The sequence below is a fragment of the Meira miltonrushii genome (genome assembly GCF_003144205.1).
Source record: "Meira miltonrushii strain MCA 3882 unplaced genomic scaffold FA14scaffold_3, whole genome shotgun sequence".
Lineage (NCBI taxonomy): Eukaryota > Fungi > Basidiomycota > Exobasidiomycetes > Exobasidiales > Brachybasidiaceae > Meira > Meira miltonrushii.
Window position 1 is genome coordinate 914,508 of NW_020289945.1, and position 13,886 is coordinate 928,393.

The window sequence follows — 13,886 nt, forward strand, 5'->3', positions numbered from 1 at the left end:
GGTAATGCATTTGAATGACATTCTTCCTTCTCTAACATAGAGTCTTTACAAGAACATCACTCATCATGGTCGTCAGAATTCGATTAGCCCGACACGGATCGAGGAATAACCCTTTCTATCATTTGGTGGCCATTCGCGATAAAGCAGCTCGTGATGCTAGACCGATTGAAAAGCTAGGAGAATACGATCCGATCCCTAGACCGAAAGAGAATGCAAATCAACCCGTTCAAGCATGGCAACAAGTTGGTGTATCCTTAACAGAGTCAGCCCCTTCTTTTCGTAAATCAGATTTGGATAAACCCATCCTAAGTTCTGGTTTGGAGAAATTTGATGCGACAAAACTAGAGAAACGAATCGAATGGAACGTAAATAGGATTCACCATTGGTTAAGTGTGGGAGCACAGCCCAGCAAGCCCGTCGCACGACTTTTAGATAGGGTGAGTATTCTGATGCTATGAGATGGACCTTGCTACCTTTGCTGACTGATCCATCTTGTCCTCTTCTTCTTTCTAGGCCGGTCTTATTCCAAAAGGAAAATGGTACAAAGGAATGTACAAACATCCGGAAGATGCAGCACAAAAGTCAAGTTCGTCCATATTAAACAGTGTCTCAAAGCTGAAGCAGGAGCCTGAATTAGAGAAAATTACTGCAACTAGCACCACTTCATCAGAAGCAGCACCTTCGAGCGATCCTGCTGCTCAATCTACCAATCAATCGGCGTCCACATAGGAAACCTTGTAACTTTACATTTGTACAATTATGATATCAGTATTATTTATTCAAAATAGAGCACGATATGTTCGTCCTTCTTTTAGTACAAGAGTCTAGAGTTGTGATTGATGATGGTGCGTAAGGGTGTAACACGAATAAAGTACAGATGGAAGATATTTGCCCAAGAAGATTGGAGTGGCGAGGATAATTGCTGACTACTTCTTTATTGAGGTGCTGAAGGTCCAGAGCCATCGTGTCCGCCCTCTTTCGGTTGTTCAGGAGCTGCATTCCTTTCTTCGGCTCTCTTTGCTGCTTCTCTCCATTCTGCTTCCAATCTTTCACGAGCACGAACGATTTTTGATTGAACATAAAAGCTTCCGCTACCTCCTCCCTGTTTTCCTTTAGGTGCAGGTGGAGCATTTGTTGCGAAAAGATGTTCGTAATTCTTTAGCAAAGCTTCCTTTTCAGTTTCTCCGGCAGTTTTCAGGTTTAGAATCATTCTTGCTTCATCTAATGTCATCCTGTGTGCCCTCGTTAGTCCATCTGTTATGCTATTTCCCGTTGACGCATTTCCTGCCATTCCAGCTGCACCGGCGTCTACCCTTCCTGCCCTAGCATTACGAACAGCTTGCCTTCCTGCTTCTGCGAATGCCTTTCCTACGATTTGTGTGCCCAAAAAGAGCACTTGGGCTAATAGCCTTGGTAGCGACTGTAAGAGAGAGGAGGGAGAGAGATTGATCAATATCCTGTGATGTGGAAGCAAGTCCTTCCTTAATACTCACCATGCTCTTTGAAAGCGCAACTCGTTGATGATCGAATGATGGCGACAAAATAGAGAAGACAAAAGGACGTTATGGAAAATTAATTATTCCTCAAGGCGGGATACGGAACTCTGTGAATACAATTTGAGAAAATACAAATACAATTACAATTACAATGAATACAGGTGATATTATTTTCATACAACGCGACGGAACCGGAAAAGAGGGTGATTATGCACTGCACTACTGCACTGCACTGCCCCCGCTCACACGAGTATCGGAATGTTGCGAAAAATAGAATAATGAAGATGAAGTAGAGAACAATCTCTCATTCAGCCCACCATCATCTCCGCTTTATTTATTGGTATAAGGATAAGGATGCAATTTTGAGATTGGTTATAATTGGAAAGGGGGAATTCTGAGCAGCTATGAGTGGGACAAATGTGACCGGTAATGGTCATGCAACGACCTCCGCAAATACAACAAATGGCAAACCAACAAATGGAACGAAACCTGTGATGCGCAAACCATTGGGAGGCATCACTGTCAAAACAGTAAAGCGTACAACTACACCAGCTGTCAGACCTGGGCTATCGAACAGTCATTCCGCTCCTTCTTCGAATCGAATGCATAATGCTTTGCCAGAAGAAACAAGGAGAAGGATAGAAGAAGCAAGGCTAGAGAAAGAGCGGAAGAAGCGAAAAGAAGAAGATGAGATACGACAGAAAAAGGCGTTCGAAAATAGAGCAAAGCGAGAACACAGTACACCAAAGAAGAAAAAGGTGAAGCGACAAGTCTCAGATGATGATAGTGATGATGATCTATTCTCTGGAAACTCTACACCAAAGAACGGCAAAAGCTCAAAACGTGGCGCTTCTGCGGATGAATCGAGCTGCTATAAACGATTGGGAAGATTTGGTGTCACACAGCATTATCTAGTTCCTCGTGGATTGATGGATCCCGACTCGTTCGCAGGACAGTCTTCGCGAGACGACATTGATGCGATTCAGAGCTCAAGTCTATTGAACGGAAAGGTTTTTGGAACATTCTTCAATGGTCTAGACCCGGAGCCTAGAGTGAGACTGGAATATCCAGCTGATGGATGTAGTGAAGAGTTTATCCTACTGGTTCCAAAAGATCGCGATGAGTACGACCCAATCTCCGACCTGTTACGCACAGTTCGCTGTATTGTAGAGTTTTACCTGACACCAGAACAGCAAGCATTATTTGGAACATTGGATAGCCTAGAGACAAGTAGTGCAGCGGGCAATCTCTTGTCGAATGGACAGCGCAGTCAGACCCCTCGGGAAGGTTCAGTATTATCACCTTTGAGCACTGCGATTAGCTCTCGTGAAGGAACTCCAGCGACACTTCCGGCTCTTGGTGAAAATGGTCTTTCGGCACGACCATCTCAATCTGTACCCCTATCGCCTGCCCGCTCAGCAATGATTGCTAGTGCAACAGCAGCATCGACTCCCAATGCGACGAATGGCGCAGACGTTGACCCTGATCCAATTCTACGGTCGTTCACCAAAGCACGCAATCGCAGAGATGGCCCCCTGTTCTTAAGGACTATCGAGCGGTTCAATACTACACTCCGATCTCTAAAAGAGACTGGCAAGATCAGGGAAAATGTTGAGGCCATGAGTCAAACCGGCATTGATGAAGGTATATGGCGCTGCATTCAAGAGCAATGCTATGCACGTACAGTTGCGCCTCGAGTGGATGAATTATCCAAATATGAAGCATTTAGCGATAACGTGTATGGAGAACTATTGCCAAGGTTCATGTCAGAGATTGCACAATTGACACAATTGGGACCTGACTCAGTCTTTGTCGATTTGGGAAGCGGAGTAGGCAATTTACTGATACAAGTAGCCTTGCAAACCGGTAGTGAAGCATTTGGATGTGAAATGATGAGTGCACCTTCACAGCTTGCATCTTTGCAAGTGTCTGAAGCGGAAAAGAGATGGAAAATGTGGGGACTAAAGAGTGGAAAGACAGAAGCATGGCAAGGAGATTTTGGAGAAGATGAAAAGGTACGAGATGTTTTACGAAAGGCTGATGTCGTATTGGTGAACAATTACGCCTTTACTGCACCTACGAACGATAAACTCTCCTTACAGTTTTTAGATCTCAAAGATGGAGCACACATCGTCTCTCTTAAGCCATTCGTGCCACCGGATTTCCGTTTAACGGAACGAACGCTATCAAGTCCGTTAGCCATCTTGCGAGTTGCTCAAAGGTTGTACACGAGCGGATGTGTTAGCTGGGCGGATGGAGGTGGAAAATACTACATTCACACTGTTGATCGAACATTGATTGCCCGTTTCTTGGAAGAACATCAAGATATGGCAATAAGCAAAAGTCATGCTCGTAAACGGCAATGGAAAGCCGTTCAAGAAGAATCAGATGAAGAGGTCTAGAGAAGAGTGCTCAGTGTAACTATTGCTTGTACACATTTTATTGCATATACAATTCGTTGCCCTGTACTTATTTGTAATTTCCACTCACAAATTATATATTTGATGTATTTTAACAAATCACGTTTTCCCGTTCCTGCACATAAGATGGTCATGATCATGTATGTTCCCGTCCTTCTTGACCATACGGCATCTAGGCCGAGACACCAGGTACAATTCAAAATTCAGGCAACGTGGTTGAGCAATGATTGACTGCTTGTCAGCAAGGCCTGTCACTGATTTTGTTAGGCTGACCAAACAGTCAACGGCTTTGCTTTTGAATTTTAGCGTAAAGAAAAAGATGAAAAGAAGCTAAAATATGCAAAACCCGCATTGGTTACATGTGTTTCATCAACATGATTTGCATACTTAGCACGTTCACTCTATCTTCTCTTCTCAAAGAACTTCATCCAAAGAGCAAAAGGGCCGAAGTAGGTCCGCACTCTTTTCAGGAACGAATGCAGGATAGACTAGAAGAAAAAGAGAAAAAGCAATGCTAGATAAGATATAAGGCATAGCTTCCCCGTTACTACCTCTCACTCCGAACATCACCCCCTCCTCCTCCCTATTGGCATCATGTTGGGTTCTCTTACTTTGGCCGCTTCTTTGGCCGCTTTGCCTTCCTTTATCATCGCTTCTCCCAACTCTTTCCCAAGTCCTTCGGATGGCTTCAGCTGTGCAAAAGCCATCGGTCAAGTTTCATGTCATGCAACTTCTCCCGTCAATCCAGACTCATACGGAACATGTTGCTACAACGGTGCTTTGGCACCTGGCAACAAAGAAAGTGGTTTAGTTCTATCAACTCAATTCTACAACTTGACAACCGGACCTCCGGACAGTTTCACAATTCATGGTTTGTGGCCCGATTACTGTGATGGTACTTATCCACAATTTTGCTCAGCTCAATCTGGTATTCCAGAAAAGAGTGGAGAACAAATTGAAGCTTTGATTCAAGAATACGATCCTTCTTTGTTAGCTTACATGCGTACTTACTACGAGAATGAACCTTCATTCTGGGAGCACGAATATAACAAACATGGAACTTGTTTCTCAACTTTACGTGCAAAATGTCAATTGGACCTTTCACCTTACATTAACCAAACTTCAGCTGCTGTTGTGGGTTACTTCCAACAAATCGTTCATGAATTCAAACAATTGCCTTCTTACGATTGGCTGGCACAAGCAGGTATCACACCCGATTCAACAAAAACATACAAGCTGATCGACATTCAAAACGCTTTGGCCAAAAAACATGGTGGTGTCCCTTACGTTGGATGCTACAACGGAGTTCTTTCTGAAATTTGGTATTTCTTCAACGTTCGAGGACCACTCATCCATGGACAATACCTACCAGTCGAATCCACCACAAATTCTTCTTGCCCTGCAGACGTTTCTTACCGTAAGTGTTGTGTAGGGAAATTAACTTATGAATTAGAAAAAACCCTGACATCGAACCTATCTTATCAATACAGCACCAAAAAAGACAGTCTAAGAGCAACGAATATTTGCATGAACAATGAAATTGGTATAGATTGTATACAACTTGCCGATCAAGCGACCATCTTTCGCTTTCTGGCTACATTCTGTTCCAATCTCTGTTTGACGGTTTCCTCGTCCAAATCGAAACCATCTCGCATATACATATCATCTGTTCTCTTTTCAATCAATTTGCTTTTGACGAATTGCAAACCGGCTAAATTGTAACCTATGGTCATCTTTTGACGTTGTAATGAAGCACGTAAATGACGTCGTAAACTTTGCAATGTCGTTCGCATGATTCGATTAGAAACGATTTGACCATGATAATTGCGTAAAAGGAAGAATAAAATTCTAGCCACTAAAGTCATATTCCATTCTTTGCTTGCCCAATAATTCAAATGAATCATTAATCGCATCACTCCGTCAAATGGTAGCACCAAAAGTGCATCGTCTAATTGAGCAGGCAAAATCTTTGAGACTACCTTGAGAACGTATGCATGTACATCGACATCCTCTCCTGGTCCAAAGGCATGATTGATGATCGGATTGCGTGCAGGAGGAGCAAGGCTCAAACCAGTGGTCTTCTTTTGACGTTCATACTCTGCCAAACCTTCGAGATCGGCTGTTGCGAGTTCGATAGCTTCCAATAATCTTTCTCCGGCCAACATTGTTTCCTTTGTGCTCCTCGTTACACCTTCAACCTCATTCACCTCTCCATTAGGTTGACCTTGGTTTTCATTACCTTCGGCCAAACTACCATATTGACGGTCATCGTCATCACGTTCTTTTTGACCTCCGCCTTCGTACATCTCTTCCAGTTCACGTTCTCTTTCTTCTTCCAGGAACAGTGGTTCTTCCGTCTTTTCCCAAACACGAATACTACGATCTAAGCCCGCGCTAACGATCACAGTGCCTTTCGAACCAACTGCAAGACCTGTAACGTCGCCATGATGACCGGACATTGTTTGAACGCATTGAAACTTGTCTCCATCCCAGTATTTCAACTTGCCATCTTTTGCACATGTCCAGAATCTATGAGAAACACCTTCTCTTCCTCCCATCAAACCACCTCCTTGATCGCCTTTCTCGAATGCGACTGCCATTACGCTCTCTTCATGTGCGAACAAGCTACGGTGACAATCTCCGTAATCTAGACCCCAAATCTTTGCATTCTTATCGGCACTTACGGTGACGCATAATTTGCTATCTCCGGAAATATCCAAGCTTAAAACGGGGAGTTTATGGCCATAAAGAGACAAGAAGAACTTGAGCGAATCTGCATAGAATACCTTTACGGTAGAATCAAGCAAAGCAAGTGCTAACAATCGTCCATCTGGCGAGAACTTGGCACACAAAACATCGTCTGTCATTTTGAGTGTTCGGATATGCGCTAGACCTAAAGTTGCAGAAGACTTGGGAGAAGATTCTTCTTCGTCATCGTCATCTTCTTGTTCGCTCTTCTCCTCCTCTTCCTCCTCTTGAGATCTCGATTCGAACTCCCAAAATTTGACATCCTTGTCTCCACTGGCTGTCAGGCAACTTTGACCGTCTGGGTGAATTGCTACACTCCAAATCGGTCCCTGATGTGCAGGAATATCTTCCAGTTGAACACCAGAACGAACATCATACGTTTTGAGAGTGCCGTCTTTGCAGCCTACGAGCACATGTTGATCATCCGGTAGCCAAGCAAGTGAAAGAGCATAGCCACAAGGCAAGGTGCGTACCATACGACCCGATGCTGCATTCCAAATTTTCAAACTACCAGCACTGTCTGCTGTTGCTAACAGTGAATCATCTGATGATAGTGCGATCGCTCGCACTTCTGATCGATGACCTGCAAGATCCAAGCCGGCCACCAAGGTAGCTTCTTTGGTTGGAGCTTCACCTTCTTCTTTGTTCTTCTTTGGCATAGGCAAATGGAACACTTCCAGGGAATTATTAGCCATTGCAAGGAGAATCGGGATGGCTCCACGATACGCAGAAGCTGAAGAAGATGCATTTTGTTGGTCTTGCTCAGCAAATGCGAAGCTCTTTATCTTTCCTCTTCCAGGTCTAATGATGGTGTAAGCTTCCAGGCGATCCTGCCATGTTGGTTCAGCAGCTACTGTATCAGCTTCGTCAGCATCCTTTGATGCTGCTCCATTCTTCTTTTCAGCCTTTTCTTTTGCCCTTCTTCTCCTCCTGGCCATCTTCTTTCGAATATCATCTTGAGTTCGAATGCGAAAGAGCTCAACACTTTTATCACTAGCGGAGACACCGATGAAACGACTATCTTGCGTACCAGGAATAGCTTTGAAGCCTATCTGCGAAACACGTCTTCCTCCCACAAGGTCTATCTGACCATGATCAGCCAAAAACTTGACAGAAGAAGACTGAAGCTCTTGAACTTTGCCGCCAGACGAGTTTGAAGCGGAGATTAGTGCAGCTGCATTTGCTTCGTAAATCTTGAGTTTTCCTTCTGAGTTACCAACTAGTATCAATGCGGTACCACTTGGAGCACCAATCTGATCGGCAGATAAGACTGATAAGCTCCAAAGTTCTCCTTTGCCGGGCAGGACAGTTTCTAGGCAGTGTTGCAATGCGAGGTCCCAAACCTTTAGTAGGCCATCCTTTGAGGTGGAGCAGAGAAGACTCTTGTATCCGAGTTGATTTGAAGATGTTGAAGGTTCTTTGCTATCATCTTCCCCTTCGCCAACGACTGGTAATCGTAAAAGTGATAAATCAGTGATTGCATCACGATGTCCTTTTAATCTGAAAAGACCATTTTCAGCGACAATGTCCCACAATGTGATATTGGTATCTTGACTTCCGCTGACGAGTAAGAGGCCATCTTGATCGAATTGCAGGGCAGTGATCGCACTTTTGTGTCCATTTAGCGTGAGTCGAACGGTCGATGAAAGTGCATCCCATACCCGTATAGATCCATCAGCATATCCTACAGCGTATAAATCAGACGTAGAACCCCCGATCTGGTTGCCTGATTGTGGTGAATGTGCAATTGCAGTCACTGGACTTGAATGACCTGTTTCATGCCACATTGCCATTTGTTCACCTGTTTTAACGTCCCAACGTAAAACATCTTCAAGAGCTGCCACGGTTGCCGTCTTTCCATCAGAAGCCAAAGTAGCCCTTCCAGCAGGTGAGCAAATCAAACCAAAAGCCTGTGTTGGCTCATGCCGTAGATATGATCTGACCATGCTTGTATTTGTCTTTGTGGTGGTATTAGACTATGCAATGCAACTTCTCTTCTTTCTTGGAAGAATTATGTTCAAGCTATGAAACATAAAATTATAAATTTATTCAAGCGCATTTCCCGATTTCCATATTCGAGACGCGCCATCACCTCACGTGAATTCTTGGAAGTCGGTCTTCTCATTTTAATTGTAGCAGCTTCATTCTCTCTATCTACTTACATGGTAGACCATATACTAGGAAACCTTTATAACTCATCATTGTACAACAGAGCGACTGAACATTCTATTGTTGGCCATCTCCGACTGTCCATCACTCGATCTTTCCAAAGCACAGCGTTTTTCTTTCAGTAATATAAAAGACGTGATTCGCAATCTTGTAATATTCTTGTTTTATTCTGCTTTCTAATGATAATACTATTCGAACATACTATCAATATCTTGATTAAAACCCTGTTCGGCTAACTAAAAGGTGCTGTTAGAGGAAGTCCCTCCATTGATCCGAAATTATGATTTTTCTCTGATCTGTCGAATATAAAGATAATATGCAGACATAAATGTTTTTATTTGTTTAATGAACTATAATGAACTACTTCGATGCACGAGAAGGATACTGCGATTGCTGTGCTGGATTTCGCTGTCTTCATTATGACACCCTTTATTGCTTTGACACTGTGAAATTGTCAGCACATAAATAACTTCATTATATACACACACGGTAAGATTGATCGCCCTTAATTTCGGCTGTTGTTTTTAGGCCCTTTCGGATACCGATTTTTCTCAAGTGACACCGCTTATGATATCTTTCTTAGCAGAACGACATCATAGTATGTCTCTTTGTCCCTATACTATTCATTGAGGAGGATAAAATGTTTAAAGATGATATTTTGCACCCTATTTGAATATTAATCAGGGTTATGTTCTTCTTTCTTACGTAATCTTTTTTAGCTTGAATAAATAAGAAGAGGTATTTTTTGGGGAAATCACACAACGCGAAACACACAATTCGGGCATCTTTTCAGCTTTTATTCAATATTTGCCGTGGGTTGATGAAAGGGTGGTGGCTGAGTGCATGTGTGTGTGCACAGAAAAACAGCAGTGCATAATTATTTGATTCACTAGAACACCCTGACGCATACACAAGCACATACACACTGGCACACAAACGCACACTTGCACACTTGCACACAAGCACACGCACACACACGCTCACTCACACTATTTGGCGTATGACAGAACAAAAGGTGAGCTGTGACAAAGTGCATTCAGGTTTGCATATCAACGACTTTTCAAAAGAACACAGAGGAAAACAGAAACAACTTTTTACTCGATCACATTGACGTCGATATCGTTCATCAGAATCACACTCAAGTTATCATCAATTACGCCCCCTCGAGAAAGAATTGAAGATCTGTTGTGCTTTCTTACGTTGATACACTCACACGCAAGATTGTGACACGATAAGATTGCTAAATCGACATCTCAACAATATACCATCATAAACCGAATCCTATCATCTACGTGTCATCAGTGCAAACTGGTGATGTACCAATCGGGAAAATAACGAAATTTAACGACAACTAAATTCTACACAAAACAGGATAGAACAGTGACACGAACTCATCATCAGCGCGTGAATGCACATCTGAGAATCAAAGAAACCAAACCCACATCATGCCTTCTGTTGCAACACCTTCTGCCACTCTCTCGTCACACTCTTCTTCGCAAAAGAAGTTCAACACAATCTCAGCTTTGTCAAACAAGAGCAACACTTCTGCGACAACTAATGCGGCTGGAACAACAACGCGGGCGAGTGTTAAAGGTCTATTTGAGAAACAACAAAGTACAGATGGAGTGACATCAAAGACGCCTTTATCAGCATTGAATGGACATTCACACTTTTCAGGATCATCGAACAAGAGAAATCTCTTTAGTCCTGAAGCGGCGGCCGCTGTTGCAAGGGAGGATGGACCATGGAGTGTAAGTGTTGCTGAAGCACAACAAGGAACACATTCAGAAAAACGTGATCTGTTGCGAAAGAAAGCAAAACCCAGTGCTCATCTTTATACGCTTTACGTCACCACACCAACCCATAATCTCACTTTGATTCGATCAAGTACAGATTTGGTCGAATTGGATCAACGGATACGTGAAAATCAATCCTCTTCTGCTAGTGGTATACCTGCTTTGCCTTCTTTGCCAGTTGCTCAAGCTGCTCCGACAGGTCGCAAATTTCTACAAACGATCTCAAGAACACTTTCACCCAGTGGACATAAAAATCGATCTGGATTATCTCAATTGACAAGTGCAAACAGCGGATCAACGTTAGACCCGGCCTCTCTAACAGCTTCTCCGAGCAAAGAGGCATCGATCCCTTCTGCTCCTATCTCGCCGGCAAAGGAAGATCCAAGCAGTGTTGGAAGATCGACTGCTCATTCTACCACAACACAATTGGCAACCTACTTGACAACAATTTCGAATTTACCTTTGGTGAAAAGACACAAAGCATGGAAAAGATTTGTACGTGTAGGCTCGGATGATTTGGAAAGTGTTCGTGTTGAAAGAAGAGTACGCAAAATCCGAAGCGATTTGGCCAAACATGTCAAATCTGCCGTTGCCCCTGCTAATACAAACGTAGCTGCTACGCCAAGTCATAGCGATATCGGAGAAGAAGGTGGACGGACAGACGATGATCGATCTTTCAGTGGTCGTTCAACCAGTCACTCTTTCCGTGCAGATAGACAAGATGCCTCTGGCGGAGCAAGATCTTCTTCAACTGACGGCGAACGTTCTAATCGAGGAGATGAAGTGCGCAAGAACAAAAATTTTGCAGGCATCCCCGAAGAAAATGAAAAACAGGAGATCGTCAAGGGTGACGATGCAAACAACGGCGCTGTAGCTTCTTCATCCCGCTCCGCCAACGATCCAGCAAATTCGCACAAACGTGAGAGAAGACAAAAGAAGCGCACAGATGAAAAGGTAACTGTGGATGATTTCGATATGATTCGTGTTCTTGGTAAAGGTTGTGCCGGCAAGGTTTTGCTCGTACGACACAAACCTACTAAAGGACTCTTTGCTATGAAATCAATTCACAAACGACATGTTCTGGCTCATCAAGAGTTGCAACACACTCTCACCGAACAAGCAGTATTGAAACGAATGGCGAAAGAGGTCATGGACCCCTTTGTGGTCAAATTGTGGTGGAGTTTCCATGACGTTAATAATCTTTACTTGATTATGGACTTTCATCCGGGTGGTGATTTGGCAACCCAATTGTCCAGATGGGGCAGATTAGGTCGGGATCGTGCCCGTTTCTATGCAGCTGAGATCGTCGAAGGTGTTGAAGGTCTACATCGAGCTGGCGTGATTTATCGTGATTTGAAGCCAGAAAATGTGCTCATTGGTGTAGACGGACACATCGTATTGTCCGACTTTGGTCTTTCGAAAGAATTTCCTGTGAGAGGCGATATGGGCGGTAGTTCTACACCACCTCCAGGTCATTCTAGCAAGGACGGAAAAGGTCATTGGATGAGCATCTCGGAAGACGCAAGAAGTACTTCATCTGCATCTGGATCTGACGCTTTTTCCACTTCCGGTGGTCGCAGGAGTAGATGGATGGACGATCGGGATGTGACAACAACCTTTTGTGGTACGGCCGAATATCTTGCTCCCGAAGTGATCCAAGGCGCTGCTTATTCGTACGAAGTGGATTGGTGGAGTTTCGGAACAATGTTGTACGAAATGTTGACCGGTATCACGCCTTTCTGGGCCGACACACATGCTGATATGTATGTCCGTGTCTTGCACGATGAACTGGTGTTCCCCGATGATCGTGTACTTGATCAAGATACAAAGAGTATCCTACGTGGATTACTTCAACGCAATCCGATGCTACGTATGAAGGAGCCAAGGATAAAGAAGCATCCATACTTTAGCATGATCGAATGGGATCACGTATTCAATAAACGCTACATTCCCCCTTACATTCCGCCGACCAATCCTTTGGATGAAACTGATACGCAAAATTTTGATGAAACTTTCTTGGACATGAAACCAGTTGTCAACGGAGGTGAAGAAGGCGAAGGTGAGAATGACGAAGAAGGGGAAGAAAACGGAAACGAACAAAAATCCGGTCAAACATCCAAAGATATCGATGCCATGGTTGCTGCCAGAAGAGCGGCGAGTGATGGTAAGAGCCTCTTTGATGGCTACTCTTTCCGTGGACGCAAAGACTCTGGATCCATTCGTTCGTCAATCTTTTCTAGTGAACAAAGTGATGATATTCTTGCGCCTGCCAATAATTCGGCCAATACTACTGCCAGTACAGATTCAACGTCAGAACCCGTTTCTAAGAAACATATTGTCGAAGAGGATGACGATGATGCCGCCGCTCGTGCAGCTGTGGCAGCATTGGATCATCTAGAACGTGAAGCGGCATTAAGTGAAGCCAATTTGTCCAATCCGCCAACACCTTTGCGAGGAGGTACAAAAGATGAAGCCCGTTCAGCCTCACCTACCAAGCCACCACGCAGTGCAACACAACAAAAGACTGTCAAAATTGGCGTTCCACCTGCAACAATCACTGAGGCTGATCGTGAAGAGGATGATGATGACTGGGATATGGTTGATGCTCCTACTACAGGTGAACAGTACATGTCCGAGATCAATGGCGGCAAAGGACAGAATTTGTTCGCACGTGGTGTCGTTGATACGTATAGGCTTCTTAGAAGACAAGAATCTTCCAGATTACCCTTGGCTCCAAGCTATTCTGGCAGGTCCACGTTCAATCGTCTTTCACGTAAACAGAAACCTTCTGGACGAGAAAGTGGTGGAAGCGTATCAACAAAAGGACGTACCAGTAATGCAAATTCAGGCAATCTGAACGTAGGCAACGAAAGTGCAGTCTCTTTAGGCAGCAAGAATGGCAATGAGGGTCATTTAAGCGCCACAGGGGCGAACAATGAAAGTGATGCTTCACTAGGTCAATCCGGAACGCCAATTGCAAGTGCAGTGCCGAACACCTTGACACCATCCGTAGATGAAGCCAGTCAACAAACCAAAGCTGGCTCTCCAAGTCTTGCCAGTTCGGATGAAGTGAATTCTGCCGACAGACTTAAACAACAAAAGATCAAAAAGATGAAACGGTTTACAAACTTTTTCGAAACAAGTAGATAAATGCTGCCGTTGCACGGTTTTTTATGCTTCTGCTACAAATCTCTGCTTTATACCCGGTCAATAATGACCAAACTTTTCTACAAACATGCTTCTAGCTTGGGCTTACC

General features: G+C 43.9%; 6 protein-coding genes across 6 annotated transcripts; 4 read left to right on the plus strand and 2 right to left on the minus strand.

Annotated features, from left to right (window-relative positions):
• The first annotated feature begins 41 nt into the window (after positions 1 to 41).
• Positions 42 to 570, plus strand: FA14DRAFT_161326 (ribosomal protein S16). Its single transcript, XM_025499063.1, has one exon. It carries the CDS (start codon positions 66 to 68, stop codon positions 456 to 458), a length of 393 nt encoding a protein of 130 aa, XP_025353818.1. The 5' UTR covers positions 42 to 65; the 3' UTR covers positions 459 to 570.
• A 183-nt stretch (positions 571 to 753) lies between these two features.
• Positions 754 to 1,819, minus strand: FA14DRAFT_190665 (protein transporter; the record flags this gene model as incomplete). Its single annotated transcript, XM_025501810.1, has 2 exons — positions 754 to 1,420; positions 1,814 to 1,819. 2 exons carry the CDS (start codon positions 1,817 to 1,819, stop codon positions 935 to 937), a joined length of 492 nt encoding a protein of 163 aa, XP_025353819.1. The 3' UTR covers positions 754 to 934.
• FA14DRAFT_161327 (DOT1-domain-containing protein) lies at positions 1,813 to 4,063 on the plus strand. The gene has a single exon (XM_025499064.1). It carries the CDS (start codon positions 1,901 to 1,903, stop codon positions 3,896 to 3,898), a length of 1,998 nt encoding a protein of 665 aa, XP_025353820.1. The 5' UTR covers positions 1,813 to 1,900; the 3' UTR covers positions 3,899 to 4,063.
• A 230-nt stretch (positions 4,064 to 4,293) lies between these two features.
• On the plus strand, positions 4,294 to 5,802 carry FA14DRAFT_161328 (ribonuclease T2; the record flags this gene model as incomplete). The annotated part of the gene is made up of 2 exons (XM_025499065.1): positions 4,294 to 5,333; positions 5,404 to 5,802. A coding segment is annotated over exon 1 (823 nt), but the record flags the coding sequence as incomplete, so codon positions are not given.
• FA14DRAFT_168211 (WD40 repeat-like protein) lies at positions 5,404 to 8,637 on the minus strand. Its single transcript, XM_025500132.1, has one exon. It carries the CDS (start codon positions 8,608 to 8,610, stop codon positions 5,485 to 5,487), a length of 3,126 nt encoding a protein of 1,041 aa, XP_025353822.1. The 5' UTR covers positions 8,611 to 8,637; the 3' UTR covers positions 5,404 to 5,484.
• A 1,641-nt stretch (positions 8,638 to 10,278) lies between these two features.
• Positions 10,279 to 13,779, plus strand: FA14DRAFT_124290 (kinase-like protein; the record flags this gene model as incomplete). The annotated part of the gene is made up of 2 exons (XM_025496633.1): positions 10,279 to 13,585; positions 13,643 to 13,779. 2 exons carry the CDS (start codon positions 10,279 to 10,281, stop codon positions 13,777 to 13,779), a joined length of 3,444 nt encoding a protein of 1,147 aa, XP_025353823.1.
• Between the last annotated feature and the right edge of the window lie 107 nt (positions 13,780 to 13,886).

Excerpts from the sequence above, each read along its gene's own strand:
- FA14DRAFT_161327 (XM_025499064.1), top strand. The coding sequence starts at position 1,901 with ATGAGTGGGACAAATGTGACCGGTAATGGTCATGCAACGACCTCCGCA.
- FA14DRAFT_168211 (XM_025500132.1), bottom strand. The coding sequence starts at position 8,610 with ATGGTCAGATCATATCTACGGCATGAGCCAACACAGGCTTTTGGTTTG.
- FA14DRAFT_161326 (XM_025499063.1), top strand. The coding sequence starts at position 66 with ATGGTCGTCAGAATTCGATTAGCCCGACACGGATCGAGGAATAACCCT.